Here is a 19,843-nt window from a genome sequence, read left to right on the forward strand (position 1 = left end):
TGTATCAGTTTTCATGGACTTTACAAGTTAATATTCCCCACTGACTCTATAAAAGTCACGTTTTCTGCAGTCACTCACCCAGTAATACTTCCATGATCGCTTTTAAGAACTTTGTCGAAACAAACAAACAAAATCACATTTATAATTTATTTCAAAACATATACAGGTTTCTGGTTTAGTGTGAGCCCATTCCTCCTAATATCTTAGTCTCTTTGGTGGGCTTGGTGAAGGCATTCATTATTCAACAAGTGGTTTTCTTTTTGTTACTTTTCCATTAAACATAACACAAACAACACGTCAGTGTGTATATTTTGCACCAGATTTCGATTCCGGGTTCAAATCAGTTATTAAAATTCAGCTAAAGAAGAACATTTCTTTCAATCCCGAAAAGGCTACGTTAGGAGCGTAAAATGAATTCTCTTTTTACAACTGTTTGCGTCGCTGACTGTTTTTAGCTTTCGAACAGCTTTTTGAAGGCTGAGCTGATCTCCTGGATCATGTCTGACGTGGTGGTGGACCTGCCGTGCCGCTGGAATGCTTGACTGTTGCACTGCCTGGTGAGCGAACAAGCACCAAATGCAGCAACCACTGAGGGATTCATACTATAGGGGAGCAAAGGGAAAGAAGAAGGGAAAAAAAGGGGATATACATCCAAATAAAGTGATCACGTACATTTCTCTGTGCAACATCACACTTTATGCATTTATTACATAGGAAAAGCCAAAAAAATAATCTTTAGTGAGAAGTGGTCAGATCATTGGTGATATTTTTTATACACTCTCAGCATGTAAATAAGTGCACTCTGTAGGTAATGTGTGTAAATATATTTTAAAAAATATATTTTTTTATCCATTGAGCCCTGAAAAGCTTGGCTTATTTATTCATTCAAACATAGCACAAAAAGCAAAAATCATGCCTTCACCTTCTGATCATTCCTGCTGTGGAAGCAGCATGGGCCCAGTGTGCCAGCACTCCCATAGATCCAGAAAGGAGATCCCCCTGTCCACCGCATCGTCTCCCGCTGCCTTCTAAGTTGCATGAGTACACTACAAACAGCAGAACACGACACAGCGTCACAAAAAGATCTCCGAAGCATCTGAGAATAAACAAACTGAACGATCAGCTGGAAGAAATTAAAGCACGTTCTGTTTGATGCCAACCTTTGCTGCCATCTGTGATGAAATCCTGCTCCCCCTTCAGCACCAAGGTGAGGTTGCCCATAGCTACACTGAGCTGCATAACGCTCCGCTGATAATCACTGCTGTCCATGGGCTCATGGTGCTAATGCACACAAACGAGGCAAAAAGACACACATCAGCATAGAGGATCGCTCACTCATTGTTGAGTGGATGATGGGGTGGGTGCAGTTTTCTCTGTGGTGGGGTTGGGTGGACTGTCCCGGGCTCTGTCGGGCCGGGCGGCGCCGCTGCACTGGGCCCCGGTTCGGATGGGCCTGGGCCCCCTTTCCCTGGCGGGTCGCGGAGTATGGGGGTACCTACTGGGGTCAGCGGGGGAGCTGGCCCCAGGGAGGGGTCACTTGCCCCTCCCTTCCTTCCCTCCCCATCTCCAGCTGCCTCCCTCTTCCCGCTCCACCACAACCACCCACACATGCAGGGCCTTGGAGTAGGGGTGTGTCACCAGGGTGCAGAGGAGGTAACCCCCCCCCCTCTGTCCCCTTCTGGCTGCCTGTGCCTCAATTTTATCTCACAACTTAGACATTCACATTACTCACACTCTCATTACACATACATATAGGATCTTGGGGGTGGGCACGCTACACGGAATCCAAATTACCATCAGGGTGACACCTCACCCCTGGCGTCGTTGCCCACCTCTCAATTTTAAATACACGTAGACACTGAGGGCTAGCAGGAGGGGCTATGTGCTTACCTGCTGCTCTCTGGCAGGTAGCTCCATGCCCTCCTGGGTTTTAAATGCACCTTAGAACACACATGCATCAACACTACAATGAGCGGGTGGAGGGAGGTTAGGAGTCTTCTCTCACCCCCGTTCTCTGCGGCCTGCTGGAGCGGGGGGGCTAGGAGGAGGAGTTGGCCGTCCGACTGGGGTCCGGAATGTGGGGCCTCCCTGCTGCTGCGGAGTCGGGGCGGTCTGCTTCTCCCCACCACAGGGAAAAGGGTAGCACCACCTGGGTCTGGGTGCAGTTCCCCCCTCCAGGGGCAAGGGTACCTAGACCCGGTTCGTAAAGACAGTGGCACGGCTGCCCCTCTGTTGGTCTTCCTTGGTCTCTTGTGTTCTGGATGTCTGGAGTTTTGATCTCCTCCATACCTGCTTCATGCCCTGGAGGACGGGGCAGTGGCCCCCCACACCCTCTAGCAGATCATTACATGAAGGAACCTTTTAAAAAAACAAGCGCGTCCATGCTCACAGGTGTACACACGGGTGATCACACACACAAACTACACCCTTTTTGGCTCCTACCTCAAAGCACACTGTGCTGTCGATCTTACGTGCTGCACAATAATGTTTAATATTTAGTATTTACTGTCATATTCCCATATATCATTGTGATGTTGTTTATTCTATTACTCTCGTTTTCTTCTGCTTGTTTTCTTTTTTCTTTCTCAACAGGTGATCCAGGTGATCGATATATGTATTTTTTTTTCTGCTTATTCTGTTGGTTTTTGTTTTTTGCCCCTCTCCCCCGTCCCTCTTCTCAACTGTTTTTTTCCCCCTCTTTCTTTCTCCCTTTTCTTTCCCCCAGTCAAGTCTGTCCCGTATTCAGCAAGTGAAAATAAAATAAATAATAAAAGGTGAATCAAATGGACCATTACGGCAAAGCTGGGATGGTCAATTTGGTAAAGAAAATCCGTTGGGCATCTTTCTTCGCCTTTAGACAATAATTCTGATGGCAAAAGAGCCAAACGGGACAGGCAAAAAAAAAAAAAAAGCATAGAGGATCGCACGTTATTTGCTGTCAACTAGTGAGTGGGACTGAATTGTGCCAAGAAACTTACCAATGCCTCATACAGTCGAGTGAATTCCATGAAGTTAGGCGTAAGGATGCCCTTCTGGTACCCTTGGATAACAGATGGTTGCTGTGTAACCAGCCATAATCCATCCTGTTAAGAATGATCACACACACTATGTATGACTTAGCAAATGAAACACCTTCTGCTCCACAGCTGGGACTTTATTTTATCAAGACTTACTGCATCAATGACTATGGGGATATCTCTTGCTTTCGACTTCTCAATGACCTCCTGAAATAGAGAGAGAGAGCGAGCACAGGGTCTGTCTTTAACAAGCCTTCCGTTGGGGTGGGGGGAAAAAGAAGAAGTAATTTATCAACAACCAGTAACACTTGTGTTATATAACAAGTGTTAGCAATAAGACTAGTCCGCCATGCTTATGGAGAAGTATCTAGCAGAGTAGCTGAGACTGTGTTAAGCGCAAGGAAGAATGAATATGCTCCACGTGCCTTTGCTGTTTTCAATAATAAGTCTTCTCTTCCTAAGCCTGGTCCCACCACAAGTCCGTGTAGTCTCGGAAGCCATTTTTCTATTTCTTCCACCGCGTTAGGACTGTCCCTTCATTCACACACATACACACAGATTGTCAGACATGCTGGAATGCACAATTAATCCCAAATTTTCAATTAGTTTGCAAGGCAAACACGCACACACAAAGTGAAGACTGACAACACTGTAACGGGTCTCTGAAGTGAGCAAACGCAAATAGAAAGCAGTCGATGTTAATGTTTTCTGTAAGTACCTCTTGTAGAGAAATGAGCCTTTTAACATTTTTTTTGCTATAACAAGCTAATAATGGCTTTGTAAGAGCACACTGGCACAGGCTCACCAAACTGAAACGCAGTCATAAATGTTACTGTAAGCTTCCCAAGCCGCTCCAGCCACGACAAGTAAGCGTGAGCTGTGAAGGTTTGTACTGTCACACTGACAGAATACCCAGAATTATGACACTACCTGTTCATGATCTGACAAATGTCAGAAATTTGAATATTTAGGACAGTGATTACAGAATCATTGTGAGAAAGCAGCGTGTTAATTATAGCACGCAACGTTTAATACAACGGAGTAGAATGATAATAGTGAAATGCAGAATTTGGCTCCAAATATCATTACAACTGACAACAAAAAAGAAGACGTGCACAGCTATTTATTTTGAAAATCTTACACCTCGCCACAAAGCCTGGGTAAACTTTGATTTTTTGCTTGCAATAACACACCGTGTAACATTTGTGAATGCATCCAAATACTAGTGCATAATGCTAATAAATACACGCCATTGCACTCTCAATGATCCAACTGCTACCAGCTACTTCAAATACTACAGAAAGATTATTATTGGCTCTGTACTTACAGAACTGGATGGACTATGAGCTCAGGGCTGTATGATTTGATTACAACTGCAGCATCTTTGGTGCAGAACACGTGAGACAAGTCAGCCCCCTGGAGATGAGAAAAAAAATGTACATACAATATACTATTAGAAATTTTTTTTAAAAAAATGAATGGACAAAATTGATAGTCAAGCTTTACTGCCTACCACTTTTAAAGCAGAGATTGCAGCAAAATAAGGAGCTCCAGTGTAGCTTTAGAGATTAGAGATGAAGAGAAATTAGGGCAAATGTTCCACTCAATTTGTTTTTTTCTTTTAAATCATGCAGGAATCTTTTATGCAACATACTCTTGACATCCTCCAATGATCCCAATACGTCCATCTTGTCCCTTGTGTTTTTTGGATGTCAGCGGAGGGACTATGTTCTTTACCAGTGGCAGGATGTCATCCTCCATACCTCTGTGCGACGTGGAGCCCAAACCGTAGAAGCGCTCAAAAACTGAGGAGATAAACAAAGTGAGAGTGTTCAGCGGACGAGCTAGTTTCAAACCACTGTGGACGACAACAAAAACACACTAACACGATCCAAAATAAGAATAATAACTGAGTGTGATCTTTCACATTACAGCTAATCTGCCTTCAGGTTTCTCTCCACATCAAGGCTTCACGCGTAGCACTGGAACTAAATACCTAACGCCTGAGGGTCTGCGCTCAGAAATGGATTCTGCTGTGCCGGAGAGTCGGTCTGGGGCGAAGGGCGTTTGGGATGACCGGAGTGGCCACGTGTATGCGACGGGGAGGTACTGGAAATGACCGGAGCGCGGCCAGGATTTGCCGTCTTGGACGGAGCGGATGCTGAGCCGGAGGAGGAGATGCTGGCGAACATCTGGCCAAGCATCTGAAGCATCTGCAGTTCCCGGGCATGCTCAGCTTCCCGGCGCCGGTCTTCTGCTTGCAAGCGCTGCTCCTCCATCCGGTAGAAGTTGTCCTCGGCTTGGGCGCTCTGCTCCAGGAACTGCTCCATCAGCTTCTCCATGGGGAAATTGGCGCGTCGCTTCCTGGGCCGTTTGGCCGCTCTGGCTGACAAACAGCTGGCCGACTGGCTGCTGTTAGGCGGCTTCGCACAAGTCCCTGAAGTGGAGAAGGGTGTGACATTATGTTAGCACACATACTTGAGTCACACTCGAGTCACTGAAACATGATAAAGCCACGAAAAAGTGATAGTGGATAAGGTTGGACTCACCATTATTCCCCACTGTCACTTTAACCGGAATGGGGATGGGAACAGTTGGGTATTCCAACTTGACTTCAGTCTCAGCGGGATAAGGACACTCCCCTGTGCTCTCAGAGTAAGCATCCTGAGCATCTTCCCCATCCTCCTCCGGGCCATCGACGGCCTCCTCTCCTCCCGCACCGCTGTCTATTAACTCCTGGGCGTCCAGACTCGGCCGGTTACTCAAAATCCTCTCCATGGTGTCATAAAACTTGCAGATCTTGTGATACTGCCCATTATTCCGCAGATTGCCCTCCTTCGCCAACAAGTACTGCCTCTTGAGGCTCTTGATTCGCACCCTACACTGCTCGGGCGTCCTTTCAAACCCCATGGCTCCCAGCCTCCGGGAGACGTCGCGGTACACGAAGCTGTTTCGGAAGTTTCCATCCAGCGCCACCTGGATGTCCTGCTCTCCCCAGATGTTCAGCAGCGTCCTCGTCTCCACGTCCGACCACAGGAAGCCCCGCGTTGTGTTCGCTTGCATAGCTGATCCAAAACAGGCCGGCTCTCGGCGTAACCTCCACCCCCGGGGAATAAGTTGATTGGAGATGTTGACACTGCGGATTATGACGGCCGTTTGCTCTGGGTCTCTGCGCTCAGCCGCATCAATGCCGCGGACCACCGTCAGCCCAAACAACGACAAACGGCCATTTCGCTAGCTCAGAAGGACCAGCCGGGGTAATAATTTTGGTCTTAAACTTGAAGATCATCACAACGTGTGCAGGTCAAACTATTTGTAAGCTAGCTAAAAGCCTAGCCTTCTGTGTTTATCTCATTCGTGTCGTTGTCAAAATGCGTAGCTTTGGGATAAACCGACAGGAGATCGGATACAAGAGCCGTTTTCAAGCGGTAACACTACATCGAGTAAATGTCCAAACTGACCTCTGATCAGTCCTTTGAGGTTAACTTCACCTTTCTCCGCCTGGTCCCCCGCCCCGCGAACGCATTTCTGCGGGGTCCTAGAAACCCACCTCACCTCACCTCAACAACGAGCCAAACTGTCAGCTGCTCGGCCAACATGGAGAGCACTGGATGACTCTAACGGCTCACCTAACGTTACAGTCTAAAGTTAGGTTTTAATGAAGTAAAACTTTGAGATAACGTCAGTCTCTTTTACCTTTCTCGTTTAAACAGGCCAAGGCGGCGATAAGCGACAGTGCAACTGGGATCGAGCAAAAAGCGAGCGCCTGAATCTGTTGAGGCATGCTCTCATTGCTTGTCTGACTGCAGTCACCCACTCTCGGAGCTTTATCACGGGCTGCAGAGCCCTCTGTGGCACTCAGCTGTCCTTACCTAAACTGGAGCTGCGCTTCAACGCCGGCAAGTGAACGCAAGTTAGCCTGATCATGAGGCGCCCTATAACCCAGTGCAGTACTACAGGAAACGTGTGATGCCTTTAAAGGCTGCTCGGACACTCCTACATCCAAGTGGGCTGAGGGTGAAATCTGCTGTCGACGAGCCATCAAACCGGAAGCAGTTTTAAGCATGCGCTGCTTTCAGTGACCACTAGATGCTTGGGATATTAAATCACAGTAGAGAGGTGGTCAGCAGGGCCGGATTCTGAGACAAGCCCTCCTCCATAATAAAAATGAAGCACACATCAAAATAGACACAGAAGAGTAATAAGGTGCAGATGTTTTTAAGTTTATTTGCAGTTTTCATCTATTTGTGCTGATTTTAAGGTTTTTTTTTCCAGCCATATTGCAAGTATAACCTCTTTAGCCTCTGTTTTTAGAAGTTTTGCATTTTTTTAATACTCATTATTCAACCCCTCTGCCATAAAGAACTCTTCAGGAGGTCAGTCCTACTATGCACTATGAAAGTGTAGAGGTGGTGACAGGCGAACACACGTGAACTGTCAGGCACGAGATTCCATACACACATATTTCTGTAGCATAAAAAAAAAACTAATTTTAGAAGCATGTCAAAAAATTTATTTTTTTTTTAGAAAGTGTAGCCTATTTTTATTGATCAAGTCTTAATTTCTAAACAAATATAATATCACCCTTAAAACTACAATTGAATTCATAGATTTAATGCATAAATTAAAATATTTTGTAACTGTAACTGTTTATCTAACTTTCTTCTGGTTATTGTTATATTTATTGTGAATAGATCACATGTTTCGATCGAAGCAGAAACATGATTGTTGAATATTTTTTACTTTCTTACAAATATCAGTCTACATTTTAGGCAGGCCATTGGCATAAAGTGAATGAATATTTATTTCTCAGCTAATAATTATAATCATCATCATGTTTTTGGTCCAGATTTTAAAGACCACATTGGCATTTTTAGCCATTTGTCTCAGCCTGACAACAAAAATATATATTTTTTAATCCTCCAAACTAACAGAAAAACACAATTAAGCGACACGTATACCACTAAGAGAGCGTAAAATCCCAGAAGAATGTGTGTTATGCTTAGTTTGAAAACTAATACCCGCCCACTGACTAATTACAAATCGGAATTATATTACGTTTCGCCCTGGGTTTTGTCTGGTAGGCATATAACAACTTTAGGCTTGACCACTCAAATCATACTTGGAGACCGCTACTAACGCCACACTAAAGGCATAAATATAACCATAAGGAATGCTTTGAGGAGAGGTATATTATGTAATATTTGTTGTCAGTGCATTTTAATGAAAATCAGACAGGGGTCTTTGTATTTTCAATGCAACTCTGTCCCTTTTTTCGTCATTGTGTGGAAAATTGTCCTACTCAAAAGGCTGCCCTCAATCTTTTTTAATAAAAGTAGTTTTTATTTATGATTATTTTCCAGCAGCATATACAGCCTATAAACTTAAACTTATTTGACTTAGGCACAGTTATTATTATTATTATTAATAATAATAACAATAACAACAACAACAACAACAACAATAATAATAATAATAATAATAATACAATAATAATAATAAACTTAATGAACATAATAATGAACTTGAAAATAGTCGTTTTTTTCTTTTGTTCCCACTGTCCACTAGAGGCCGCCCACGTCCTCCTCCACCTGGAAGACATGGCTCAGAGCAAATTCTCCTCGTAGGTCTGCGGCTCGTCATCTACTTCCTGTTTTACCTCAGTGACTTTTTGAAGTTCGGACTTGGACAGCAGATTTGAGAATGAGCTAACACAGGATAGACACGTTATCAGAAGTGAACTTTCGTTCAGAAAATGGCGTTTGTCAGAGGAATTCGCGACCAGACTGCGGTGTTTTTCACGAGTTAGAGCGCGTCTTCGCTCCGAGCAGCAGAGAAATAAAATAGCGGGACCCGAACAAGCCAGCGTCATGCCCGAGGTGTCGAAGATGAAGAGGCCCGACGTCAAGATTGTTCTCCTGGGAGACATGAACGTGGGGAAGACGTCGCTGCTCCACAGGTACATGGAGAGGAAGTTCAAAGAGACCGTCAGCACCGTCGGAGGGGCGTTTTTCCTCAAACAATGGGGTCCTTACAATATCTCAATATGGGACACAGCCGGTAATCCATCCTTTACTCTACCCTCTTTCCCCAATGTTTACTCTAGACTCTTATCGTCCTTCTTCCCGTGGTTCAGTGCCCTTGTTTACCTGATAAGGAATGATCCGTTCATCTGAGATAATCACTGCCATGTGACTTCTCTGTGTGTTCAGACGGCCTAAGCTTTTAGTCTGACTTTTATTCGCTTTAGTCACTTTTTAAAAATATTTCTCGAGTCGATCTTATCGTAAAAGCTGACCGAGTTCCTCAAAAATAAGCATGGTATTTATTGATCTGTGGGTAGATAGGAAATAAGTGGAGTTTTCATTTGGTCTGCATGGAAAAAAGTCAGTTTCACTTCCCCTTCAAGGGACTACTTTAATATTTAAGAAAATACGACTTTTAAGTGACATATTAAAGAGATTTCTACCATTAAACAAAAACAAGATAAAGAGTATTTCATGTTACAGTACAATCATGATGCGTTACTCACTATGATGATGTTATCACAATACTGCGCTGTAAGCATGATGTATTAAAAGCGATACCAGGATATCTTTGCAGTTAGTTGGGCTCAAGGGAGAAAAATGCCTCGGCGAAAAGAAACTAAAAGTAGGGATTAATTTCTCATTTATTCATTTATTTGAGAATCTCAACCACGAGGAATCCTGAAGAAGTAACCTTCGTATATATTGTCCCACCAACATCAGAAACACGGACATTTGTTCTGGGTATTATGCAATATTAACGGTAATTGTGACATAAAGATCTGTCAGTCAGCTATTCTGGAAAACAAACCAGTTTTTCTTTTTCTTCTTTTTGATAAGTGGGCTTTCAAAGAGCAAGAGAATATCAGTTTTAGTTTCTTATCATCACAGGTAATGGCAGATTTTTTAGTCATGAAGAATCAAAAGTGTATTAATAATGAATGTAACTGATTAAAGTAACACACACAAAAACTCCCCCACAAAAAAAAAAACAACTTCTCTCTTTAAAACTCAAAGGTGCTGCCAGAAAATCACCCACTATGCAGACAAACACCCCCTGGACAAACCGCACATGTTTTTACATGCTGGCCTTTGTCCTAATTTACCGAAAACGCTCCTTTTCTTAAATCAGTTCCCATGTTCACCTCTTTTGTGCTGAACAAGGAAAGAAGCATGTTTTGTCTTGACTTGTGTTGCTCAATTTGTACGAGTGTGACCCGATAGAGAAATATCATCTGGGTACTTCTGCAGAAATGGTCACATGTATTTGTACAAGGCTTCAGAAATTACAACCACTGCTTTTCTGATTTGGTGGAAAAGTGTAAATAAATTTGGAGCCCCTAAAACTAGAATGTGTGTGTTCAATTGTGCTTTGGGCTCCAGTGCTGAGGGTATTTTTATTTTATTTTTTTAATAGTAATTTTTTACCAGAAAATTAAACTTTACATTTTATATGAAGAATGTCAAACTTATTTTACATTGATTTTAGCTGGGCAAGACCAGTGAAACTCCCTTTTCTGTCAGTGTAAAGAAGTTTAAGTTTACATTTAATCACTGAGCTATTTTAACATAAGAACAAGAACTGTGATTTTTTTTTTTTTTTTTGGGGGGGGGGGGAATTCTCAGTTTTTCTGTTTGATTAAAAAAAATTACTGCTTTGGGCTTACATTATAAGAAATAAATGTGTGAAATTATAGAAAAAGTTCCATTAGCTCAGTGTGCAGATTAATGGACACTGAAATTAGAAAATATTTTGTTAATTGAGAATTTATTTTTTTAACGCAACATAAAAATCTGAAATTAGTATAGTAAATATTGAGGAAAAAAAACCCCTATAGCTTTCTATTATTTCATTGTTTATCTATTACTTACTTACATTGGTGTAGTATGAATTGTCATGGGAACGTCTTTTCTTTACAGTAGGAAAAGCTGTAAAAAGAATTCTAAAGTCTACAATTTATGTCATCCTTCAAAATTTCAAAAGCCGTTCAATAGGCCACATTGGAGTGTTTTGCATGTTGATTCTGGACCTTGAGCCTTATGTTTGGCACCCCTGTTTTACACGTTATGTGTTTGAAATCGTTCACTTATTTGACAAACAGCCACTGAAGTTTTGATTTGAAATCAAAAGGGAAGTTTTTATTGTGACTCTGTAACCTGAAAATGAAAGTATTATTAGTACAACTCCAACAGTTTTCCTGCTGACTAAACTAAAATGATTACTGACTGAGTTAAATGTAGGTCAGTCATTATATTTCTGTCTGTGCGATAGTAAGTGAAATATAGGTCAGTTCTTCAGTTATTTGTCCTTTATTAATGCAGCAAGTAAATAACGCCCTTCATTATAGAGGGTTTCTCATAGGCAGAGCCAGCTTGTCTTTTCTCTGTGATATTGAATATTGTGTCACAGTGTATTCAGATAAACTCATTTGGCCTTTTCTGTTGGTCGTGACAGGAACAATCCAGTAACTGCTGATGAATAAGCTCGGCGCTGACTGTATTTAAGTGTTGTGTAAACAAGAATTAGGGCAAACCTTCTTAGGCAAATATGTACTTCACAGAAATGGAGCTGGTGAACCATCGAGATAAGGAAAGTCTGGCCATGTCACCAGTGAGCCATTTCCTGGCTGTGTTCCCCAACTCCATGACCTCTGTGTCAAGTCCCTGTTGAATGCAGTTAGCGCTGAGTCGTTTCAGTTGTTGCAGATATTTCGGTATACACCACAAAGCTGTGATAGTGTGGAAGATAGCTGTTGTCCTTATTTTTGTTAATCTGTGAAACTCTAAGCTGGCTGCTTTTTTACTAGAGTCTTTTCAGTTACATTCTGTTGTGCGGGCCTTCATGCTGTCGGGCCTCTTCCTCTTAAAAGTCACATGATGAAGTTATGACAGGAGGAATTGAGTCCCAGTGCTTTAACCTGTCTTTTCCAAAGTTACATGTAGCAGTATTTTCCCAGAGTAGCAGGGGAGCTGAGTAAGTTGTTGTACATTCCTGCCATTTGAGCTGACGGCATAAAAAAGAAAATTCTGTATTTGTCAATGAGAAGGGAGGTGAAGAAAAAGTACCGTTTGCTGCTTTTCTTTTTCATATATGAGTCTGTCATCAGTATCTTTAAATGATGGCTGGGGAAAACAAACTAATAAATCACTTGATAAAAAACACAGCAGATGCATAAATACTGTTTCCAGGTTTTGTATAGCTAAGTAAGCACACTAACAAAACAGCTTTGCTATAAATCTGTCTTTGTGAGGGTTAGAATGTGCAGTTATTTCCTGAAATGGATTGACAAAGGCTGCAAAGCACGGTGGTTAACACTTTCACCTCAAAGCAACAGCAAGGAGGTCTGCGTGTTCTCACCGTGTCTGCGTGGGCAGTTTGTTAGCCCTGTGGTCGACATGCGACTTGTCCAGGATCTACTCTGCGCTCTCGCCTGTGATAGCTGGGATGGGCTCAAGCCACACTGTGACCCTGAACTGGATAAGCAGAGATGGATGAATGGGTTTGAACTTTGAACTTACGAAGCAGCCTGGCTTTGGTTGCTTTGTCATATTCCATTTTATACAAACATATTTTTTATGTCGAAGTACTGCAGAACCACACTGTTTAGCTCCGGTGTCATCTGTTTACTCCCCCCCCCCCCTCACTTGTTTACAACTATCAGAGGGAGAGAGAGGGGGCTGCAGTTATCCTAACTGCCTTTCTGCCATAACAAAATAAAAATAATATGTTCAATCAAATATTAATTATGCAAGTTCGTCGATGTTTAAACATCTAGTTACGTACACCTTACTAGTCTCTAGTAATAAAGTTAAATTCAGTTTTATTTATATAGCGCCAAATCCCAACAGTCACATCAAGTTTCATTATATCCTAAGGTAAATACTCAACAATAATATGAAGAAAACCACAACAATTAGTCGACCTCCTGCCCTTGAATTGTGGGTTAGGTTAGGAAGAAATATGAAAAGTTGCAACAACAACAAACATCCCAAAATATCTCAGTGCACTCACTTGTAAAACAGTGCCCCCTGGTGGGGAAGGTTTTTGTTAAAGTCTGTAGAGGTTAATTAAAAAAACAACTTCAAATAAAAGCAGAATTTATTAGACTTATTAGATTTTGTGAGGTGTTTCTCAGTGACAGCCAAGTGTGTTACCAGAACGTTCCCACAGTGCACTGGATTCACACAATGCGCCCTTTCAAGCATTCTGCATATTTCAATAACAAAGATTGTTTCTGTTTTCAAACTGCTGACTGTCACACAATGTCTTTCTGTTGCTCGTACAGAAAATCTTTTTTCCTTTTTTTTTAAAAAAATGAGTGCTCGAGGTGAGTCGGTATTCACTCTTTTGACCTGCCTTTGTCTCCTCAGGCCGGGAACAGTTCCACGGTCTGGGATCCATGTACTGTCGAGGTGCAGCCGCAGTCATCCTCACTTATGACGTCACCAACTGGCAGAGCCTAGCTGAGCTGGAGGAGCGCTTCCTGTCCCTGACTGACACCGCTAACCATGACTGCATCTACGCCTTAGTGGGAAACAAGGCGGATCTCACAGACTCCAAAGCCCAGCTATGCCAGGACTCAGATGGCCTGGTCAAGGACCGAACTGAGTGCAACCAGGAGTGCAAGGTGCTGTCTGGTTGTCCCACGCCGCCGGCCTCCCCTTCATCCCTACCTGGCGTGATGCTTCGCAAGCAGGTGATCAAGGAGGATGCAGTGGCTCTTTATGGGAGAATACTGCGCTATAAGGGCCTGGAGGAAAAGAGCAGCTTGCCAGCAGAGAAGATGTGCTTTGAGACGAGTGCCAAGACCGGCTATAACGTGGACACCCTGTTTGAGACGCTGTTTGATCTGGTGCTGCCTTCCATTCTAAGGAAGAGGCAAGAGAATCAGGAATCTCCTACTGTGGATCTAGAGGAATGCAGGATGGTCGGCAGCAAGAAGGGAAGATCTGGCTGCTGTTAGGGGCCAAAGAGAGGTGAGGAAGAGGAGGCCACCTGTGGACTTATTTTTAATCAAAGGCAATCACCAGGATAGTCTGACGACCAAATGCATACTGTGATGGTACTTTTCCTTTCTTTTTTCTTTTTTCCCTCTTGCCTTAACTGAGACCAAACCGTGTTAATGACCTCTTGGTAAAACACAAATCTACACTTCTGATGCTGTTAGGATCATAGTGTCCATTGAGATTTTTCCCATATTTCTTTGTAAGGAAGGGACATAAAATGCACGGCGCATTATCACTCTTTGTTTCTGAAACTTTCCACTCTAATGACTCGAACTGCACTAATAACCCAAACGTGCTCCCGAGGACAGACGTCACTGCCGTTTGTCAGCGTTTCGCCACCAGAATTTCACGCACATGTAACAGCACTAATTAGTTAGGCTGCACGTTGCACTGTTTATGATGAATTTTAAGGTTTTATTAATCAGACTTTAAAGTTCTGTCACTGTTGATACTGATCTTTATATTTTATCTGCACTTTTTGGAACTTTTCGATGAGTGTATTTAAAAAAAATAAATAAATAAAAATACAGCTGTTCAAATTTTTAAGCATTCTGTCGTAATAAAGATTTTTGATTTTGCAGTCTGCTTTGTGAGATTCAGAAGGACAATGACACACAAGTGTAACAAACAACATTTAATCTTTCCGATCCGATGAAATAATGATGTTATAAAAACACTATAATTATATTACAATTATATCAGATGTTGTCAGTATTTTTCTGGTCTAATAATCTATTTCTTAAGAAGTGCATGTAGATGAAATAGAATCTTTTCTAAATTCTGTGAAACGCTCCTATCTAACAAAGGGTCAGTGACAGGAGCAAGGATCGGCTATGGTCAGACCTCTGTGTTTACATTCTGTCCTGATAGCGTAATCCAGAGGTTAAAAGTGTAAAGGAAAATGATGTAAGTAGTATTAGATTGGATATACATTTAAAAAACTTGCAGGGATGGGGTCAAGTTCATTCAGATAGTAAAAACTGTATCAGTGCATTGTACGAACGTGTCAGGAAAAGTTACGTGGCTCTGCAGAAGTTGACAAAAGCATAAAACAAGCTAACAGTGCATGGTAATTTTATAAAACTCGGCTTTGTAAGAGTAACTGAAAAGAAGTAGGATAACCCTTTCAAAAGTATCTACAAACACGTGTTCATGAGCTCCAATGAAACCCTTCTCACCTTCATGTGGCTGAAAAGCAGTGTTAGTGTCTTTATGTCGGGCTTTAAATCCTAAACAATAAGAGCATGTAGTTAAACTAAGCATTGCATACATATGTGCATCTTTGGTTCAGCTGTAGTGTATGGTCTCTGATAGTTAACAATGTGTCATAGTAACTGAGGTAATAAGTTAAAAAATTAAGCACCAAACTACATTTAACACAAAGATGATGTTTCTCCACAATACTGCCGTTCTCACCGCCTCTCCTTATTTATCTACAGTGTAACTCAAAGCTTGAGGCATCTCAATCATCAGTCATTGCATATCTGAGCTCTGCGGCTCAGGGAAACAGTTTCCCCATTGACAGTGATCTACATTTTCTGGATCCCCTGTTATCTGATCGGTTTTAGTATTAGACCGCTGTCAATGTGAAGTCCGCTGTTGAGTCTTTCACAAGTTCTTCATGCAGACCTGGCAACGGCTGATGCGCGACAGGAGCTGGCCTGCTTTTAGTGTCTCTGATGACGGCTCAGAGTGGAACTGCTGATCTATGGAGGTCAGCCAGAAGCTCTGCTTGTTAGCAAAGTAGTGGCAAGTGCCTTTGGCCCCGTTGCACTCGATGAATGGTGTTGTGCGGAAGTCCTCCAGGCACGAACCGGGCGACGACAAGGACTGACCTCCGCCTTCGTTTCCTGCTGCGGTGTGCTGCAAGGACAAAGGTGAAAGGAAATTTTAATCAGGCAGGTGAGAAGTCGAGTTGAACATCTGAAAATGTGTTTTCTCTGTCAGCAAATCCAATAATATTAAAATAAAGTCCATCCATCCGCTTATCCTTTTCAGGGGCGCGGGGGGCGCTGGAGCCTATCCCAGCTGTCATAGGGCAAGAGGCGGGGTACACCCTGGACAGGACGCCAGTCTGTCGCAGGGCCAACAGACAGAAACAGACAACCATTCGCACTCACATTCACACCTAGTGGCAATTTGGATTATCCGATTAACCTATCCCCACAAGCTGCATGTCTTTGGACGGTGGGAGGAAGCCGGAGTACCCGGAGGGAACCCACGCAAACACAGGGAGAACATGCAAACTCCACACAGAAAGACCCCGGCCTGATGGTGGAATTGAACTCAGGACCTTCTTGCTGTGCGGCAACAGTGCTAACCACCGTGCCACCATGCTGCCCACTTTAAAATAAAGTCAACCAATAAAATTGTTTTGGGGCCAGGGCTGATGTAGAAGTAGGACAAGATATACATATGCACCAATACATCAATCAGTTCTGTTAAAAATATTTCCTACATATTCTGACTTTTAATTATAGAATTTAAACATATATTGGAAACCCTGATTTCTTGTCATATGTGAAAAATGGGGCCATAATTCAGAAAATAAACATCCTGCTGCTTTTAATAAGACTTAAAACTATAAATTCAGACCATGAATGTAACAGAGAAATATTTACTAAGGTCCAAGTTCACACTTTTCTGCACAATTTGACTTCTTTTTGAAACCAGAGGAGTCGCCCCCTGCTGGCTATTAGGAAAAAATGCATGTTGGTCGCAAGATGGTTTAGGAATTGGATTTATGGTTCAGAAAGCCACATGCTACTCTACAACTATGTAACTTCTCTGTCTGCACATTATCCCACACACACACTGTAAATCAGACTTCTCGAACCTGAACCTGAAACTCACCATGAGGAAGGAGTAGCCAATCCACAAGCTGCGCCAGCCTGCAGGACACTGTGGGATGGTGATGTCCTGACTGTGCACTGCTATTGCAACTGATGGAGCTTCACACACTGAGCAGCGGCTGATGTATGGTTTTATGTCGCCCTGCTCTACAGGCATCATAGGTAGCGGGGCAGTTGTTGACAGCCAGTAGGATTTGTCATTTCTGCTGGCATAGTAACAAATGTCTCCTGGATTGCAGTAGAGGAAGGGCATGGTGCTGAACTTTGAGAGGCAGGAGCCTGCCAAACCTTGAAAAAACAGAAAATACAAACACTTTATTAAAATTATAGGAATTTCTGGCTCCTTTGAAGCAAAATGTAAAGAAATTAAATCCCTAAATATCACACAAGTGAAAAAGAAAATAAAGCTATTACATATTATATAAATATATAAATTTACAAACTTGTCATGTATAATAAGAAGATAGTATTTTTTTCTTCTTTGAAAGGTTTTGTCTGTGTGGTACACTTTAAATAGTTTTATTTAGCAGATTTAAAGTAATCTGACAGAATCTGTCGGTCAACATTTTAAAAGCAGCCTTAAAATAATCAAGAGGTTCATTTCTATCATGCAACACCATCAGGAAGTTACAAATAGTGAAACATTGCTTCTACGTGACAGTGACCATAAACATGCAGCCGCAGTTGTAAAGAACAACATTCAGCACGAAGAAGCAAGTAAAACTTTAACACACATTAACACATGTAGAGTAATTTTCACACTTAGGATGACTTACCAAGGTCCTGGTTGTGGGCCTTTTCCTGGCCCTCGAGGTACAGTAAGCTGTAGCCATCCCACAGTTTAGCCATACCCACGGGACACATGGGTATCTGATCGGACTGACTGTGTTTTACCAGCAAGTAACCCACACTGACACTGCGGCCAGGCATGCCAGGTAAACCGGAAATTCCCGGGTTACCGTGGTGACCTAATGAGGAATGAGGAGTTCATTCGGTGGTCTTATAACCTACTGAGGTGATGCATTCACATACTGAGTAACCTGAATCATTCAGTATTCCATATATGGCCTCAAGACCTGATAACCATCTACTCTAAGATATTACGATAATCCAAACAGACATTTGACATTTTTTTTACTAAATCAACACTTACACAATGTTATAGTTCACACCTACTTTAAATCTTTTAATCCAGGTTTTATTAAGCTAATACCAAAGTATCAGACACACCTTCCATGCCCTGTAGACCAGGGTGGCCAATTTGTCCACCTTCGCCGCGCAATCCAGGGATTCCCGGTTTACCACTGATCCCTGGCATTCCTTTTTGTCCAACGGGTCCCATGAACCCTGTACAGAAACAGTATCTATATGTATTAATTGGGCCCGAAAATTTTTAGGAATGGTCAACAGCGAAGGTTTTCCAATAACTAACCTTGATCTCCAGGAGGACCTTGTGCACCTGGATGCCCTATATACCCCTTGGGTCCTCGGATACCCTGTGGTCCAGGAAGTCCCCTCTCTCCTGGAATTCTGATGGAAACTGGAGGAGGACCCTGGTTTCCTGGAGGCCCAGGAAGACCTGGAAAACAGATCATATTATAACAGTGAAGACAAAAAGAAAACGAGCATACATGTACCCACACAGGGTATGATACCTAGAGGTCAGTCAGTATATTATGACTCTATAATTAACCTGGAAGTCCAGTGCTTCCTTTTGGACCGACTGGCCCTCTTTCTCCCTTTACACCAGTCTTGCCAGGTAATCCCATGAATCCTTGCTCTCCTTTCATTCCTGTAGCAAAAAAGCAGATGAAATTAATCATCATAATATGCCTTAGCAGGACCGTATGGGGCATCTTTGGCACAATCTTTTTGTAACTTAAGCTTCTTTGTGTGATTTTAAGGTAATTCAATTTCTTTCTTTGACCTAAATTGCTAGTAAGAAGTCTACCGTCCCAAAAAACTGATGTGTTTTTCACATGTCATGTGAAAAAGAAAGTTTTCACAGGAGTGCTGTGAGCACCATTACTGCTTCCATAGAAATTAGGAGGGTAAGTAGCAAATGCACTTGATTAACTGATCACCGGGGAGTGTGACCACCTCTAAAAAGCAGACATTTAGGCAGTTTGCTGGAATGGGGGTTTTGAGTGTGAGTTAACACAATCTTCCCAGGAGTGGGCATCCCTACAACTTTATCCTGTTTCAGACTGTGCAATGCTTAGAGAAACTCCAAAAAACCAAGACTACATCTCAGACCTCATTTAGCTAAATTTGAAAGTTAATGGCAGAATAATTAGAAAAAGATTGCACTAGTATGACTTGTTTGGAATGGTTGCCAGAGAAAAATAATTTTCTCTAAGAACATCACCATATGACTTAGGTTTGCAAATATACCTCTGAATGCACACAAGACTTCCGGAACAATGTCCTTTGGACAGCTAAACCCAAAGTGGAAGTGTTTGGCCATAATGCATGGCACCACATTTGGTGAAAACCTAACCCAGCATATCAACAAACACCTCATACCCACTGTTAATCACAGTGGTGGAGGGGTGAGGATTTTAGCTTGTTTTGCAGCCATGACACCCTGTTACCTTTCAGTCACTGAACTCCTCTGTGTACCAAAGTATTCTAGAGTCCAATGTGAGGCCATCTGCCTACCAGCTAAAACTTGGTTGAAAGTGGGACATGCAATAGGACAATATCCCAAGCAAACCAGTAAAGCTACAGCAGAATAACTAAAAAAAAAGAAGAAGAAAAGAATTGAGGTGGTAAGTTGGCAACACAAATGGAGAGCTTTGCATTAATGAATACCTGCAAACCTGAATGAACTGAAGCAACGTAAAGAAGAGGGGGCCAAAAGTCATCCACAGCAATGTGTGAGACTGATATAGTTGCACAGAAAAAAAAAATACTTCAAGTAAGTACAAGCTACCGAATA

At 42.4% G+C, this 19,843-nt stretch overlaps 3 protein-coding genes across 7 annotated transcripts in view; 1 reads left to right on the plus strand and 2 right to left on the minus strand.

Moving 5' to 3' along the window:
• Nucleotides 1-129: 129 nt before the first annotated feature.
• Nucleotides 130-7,533, minus strand: naxd (NAD(P)HX dehydratase). 5 transcript variants are annotated; one of them, XM_085135388.1, is made up of 12 exons: nt 6,890-7,533; nt 5,567-6,082; nt 5,014-5,454; nt 4,672-4,822; nt 4,531-4,576; nt 4,345-4,433; nt 3,443-3,551; nt 3,174-3,224; nt 2,979-3,083; nt 1,161-1,281; nt 923-1,046; nt 130-602 (listed from the first exon to the last, which is right to left on the minus strand). In XM_085135388.1, the coding sequence occupies exons 1-12, from the start codon at nt 6,942-6,944 to the stop codon at nt 452-454; spliced, it is 1,959 nt and encodes a 652-aa protein (XP_084991514.1). In that variant the 5' UTR covers nt 6,945-7,533; the 3' UTR covers nt 130-451. The 5 variants fall into 5 exon arrangements, with proteins under 5 accessions (XP_084991514.1, XP_084991513.1, XP_084991510.1 ...); XM_085135387.1 differs by having other exon boundaries at nt 5,567-6,198; nt 6,716-6,914; XM_085135384.1 differs by lacking the exon at nt 6,890-7,533 and having other exon boundaries at nt 5,567-6,705.
• A 1,057-nt stretch (nt 7,534-8,590) lies between these two features.
• On the plus strand, nt 8,591-19,665 carry rab20 (RAB20, member RAS oncogene family). Its single transcript, XM_085135137.1, has 2 exons — nt 8,591-9,077; nt 13,415-19,665. The coding sequence occupies exons 1-2, from the start codon at nt 8,888-8,890 to the stop codon at nt 14,005-14,007; spliced, it is 783 nt and encodes a 260-aa protein (XP_084991263.1). The 5' UTR covers nt 8,591-8,887; the 3' UTR covers nt 14,008-19,665.
• col4a2 (collagen, type IV, alpha 2) overlaps nt 14,616-19,843 on the minus strand; it is a 63,683-nt gene continuing 58,455 nt past the window's right edge. The window contains 6 exon segments of the mRNA XM_085135138.1: nt 14,616-15,913; nt 16,904-17,190; nt 17,679-17,870; nt 18,133-18,249; nt 18,335-18,481; nt 18,596-18,694. Of these exon segments, the coding sequence (XP_084991264.1) occupies nt 15,659-15,913; nt 16,904-17,190; nt 17,679-17,870; nt 18,133-18,249; nt 18,335-18,481; nt 18,596-18,694 (1,097 nt within the window). The 3' untranslated portion in view covers nt 14,616-15,658.

The sequence above is a fragment of the Neolamprologus multifasciatus genome, chromosome 16 (genome assembly GCF_963576455.1).
Source record: "Neolamprologus multifasciatus chromosome 16, fNeoMul1.2, whole genome shotgun sequence".
NCBI lineage: Eukaryota > Metazoa > Chordata > Actinopteri > Cichliformes > Cichlidae > Neolamprologus > Neolamprologus multifasciatus.

Excerpts from the sequence above, each read along its gene's own strand:
- naxd (XM_085135387.1), bottom strand. The coding sequence starts at position 6,801 with ATGCCTCAACAGATTCAGGCGCTCGCTTTTTGCTCGATCCCAGTTGCA. Across the intron at positions 5,455-5,566 it reads AGTGACAGTGGGGAATAATG|GGACTTGTGCGAAGCCGCCT; the intron begins GTGAGTCCAACC and ends TCTCCACTTCAG. Across the intron at positions 1,282-2,978 it reads CTCGACTGTATGAGGCATTG|CACCATGAGCCCATGGACAG; the intron begins GTAAGTTTCTTG and ends TGTGTGCATTAG.
- rab20 (XM_085135137.1), top strand. The coding sequence starts at position 8,888 with ATGCCCGAGGTGTCGAAGATGAAGAGGCCCGACGTCAAGATTGTTCTC. Across the intron at positions 9,078-13,414 it reads CTCAATATGGGACACAGCCG|GCCGGGAACAGTTCCACGGT; the intron begins GTAATCCATCCT and ends TTGTCTCCTCAG.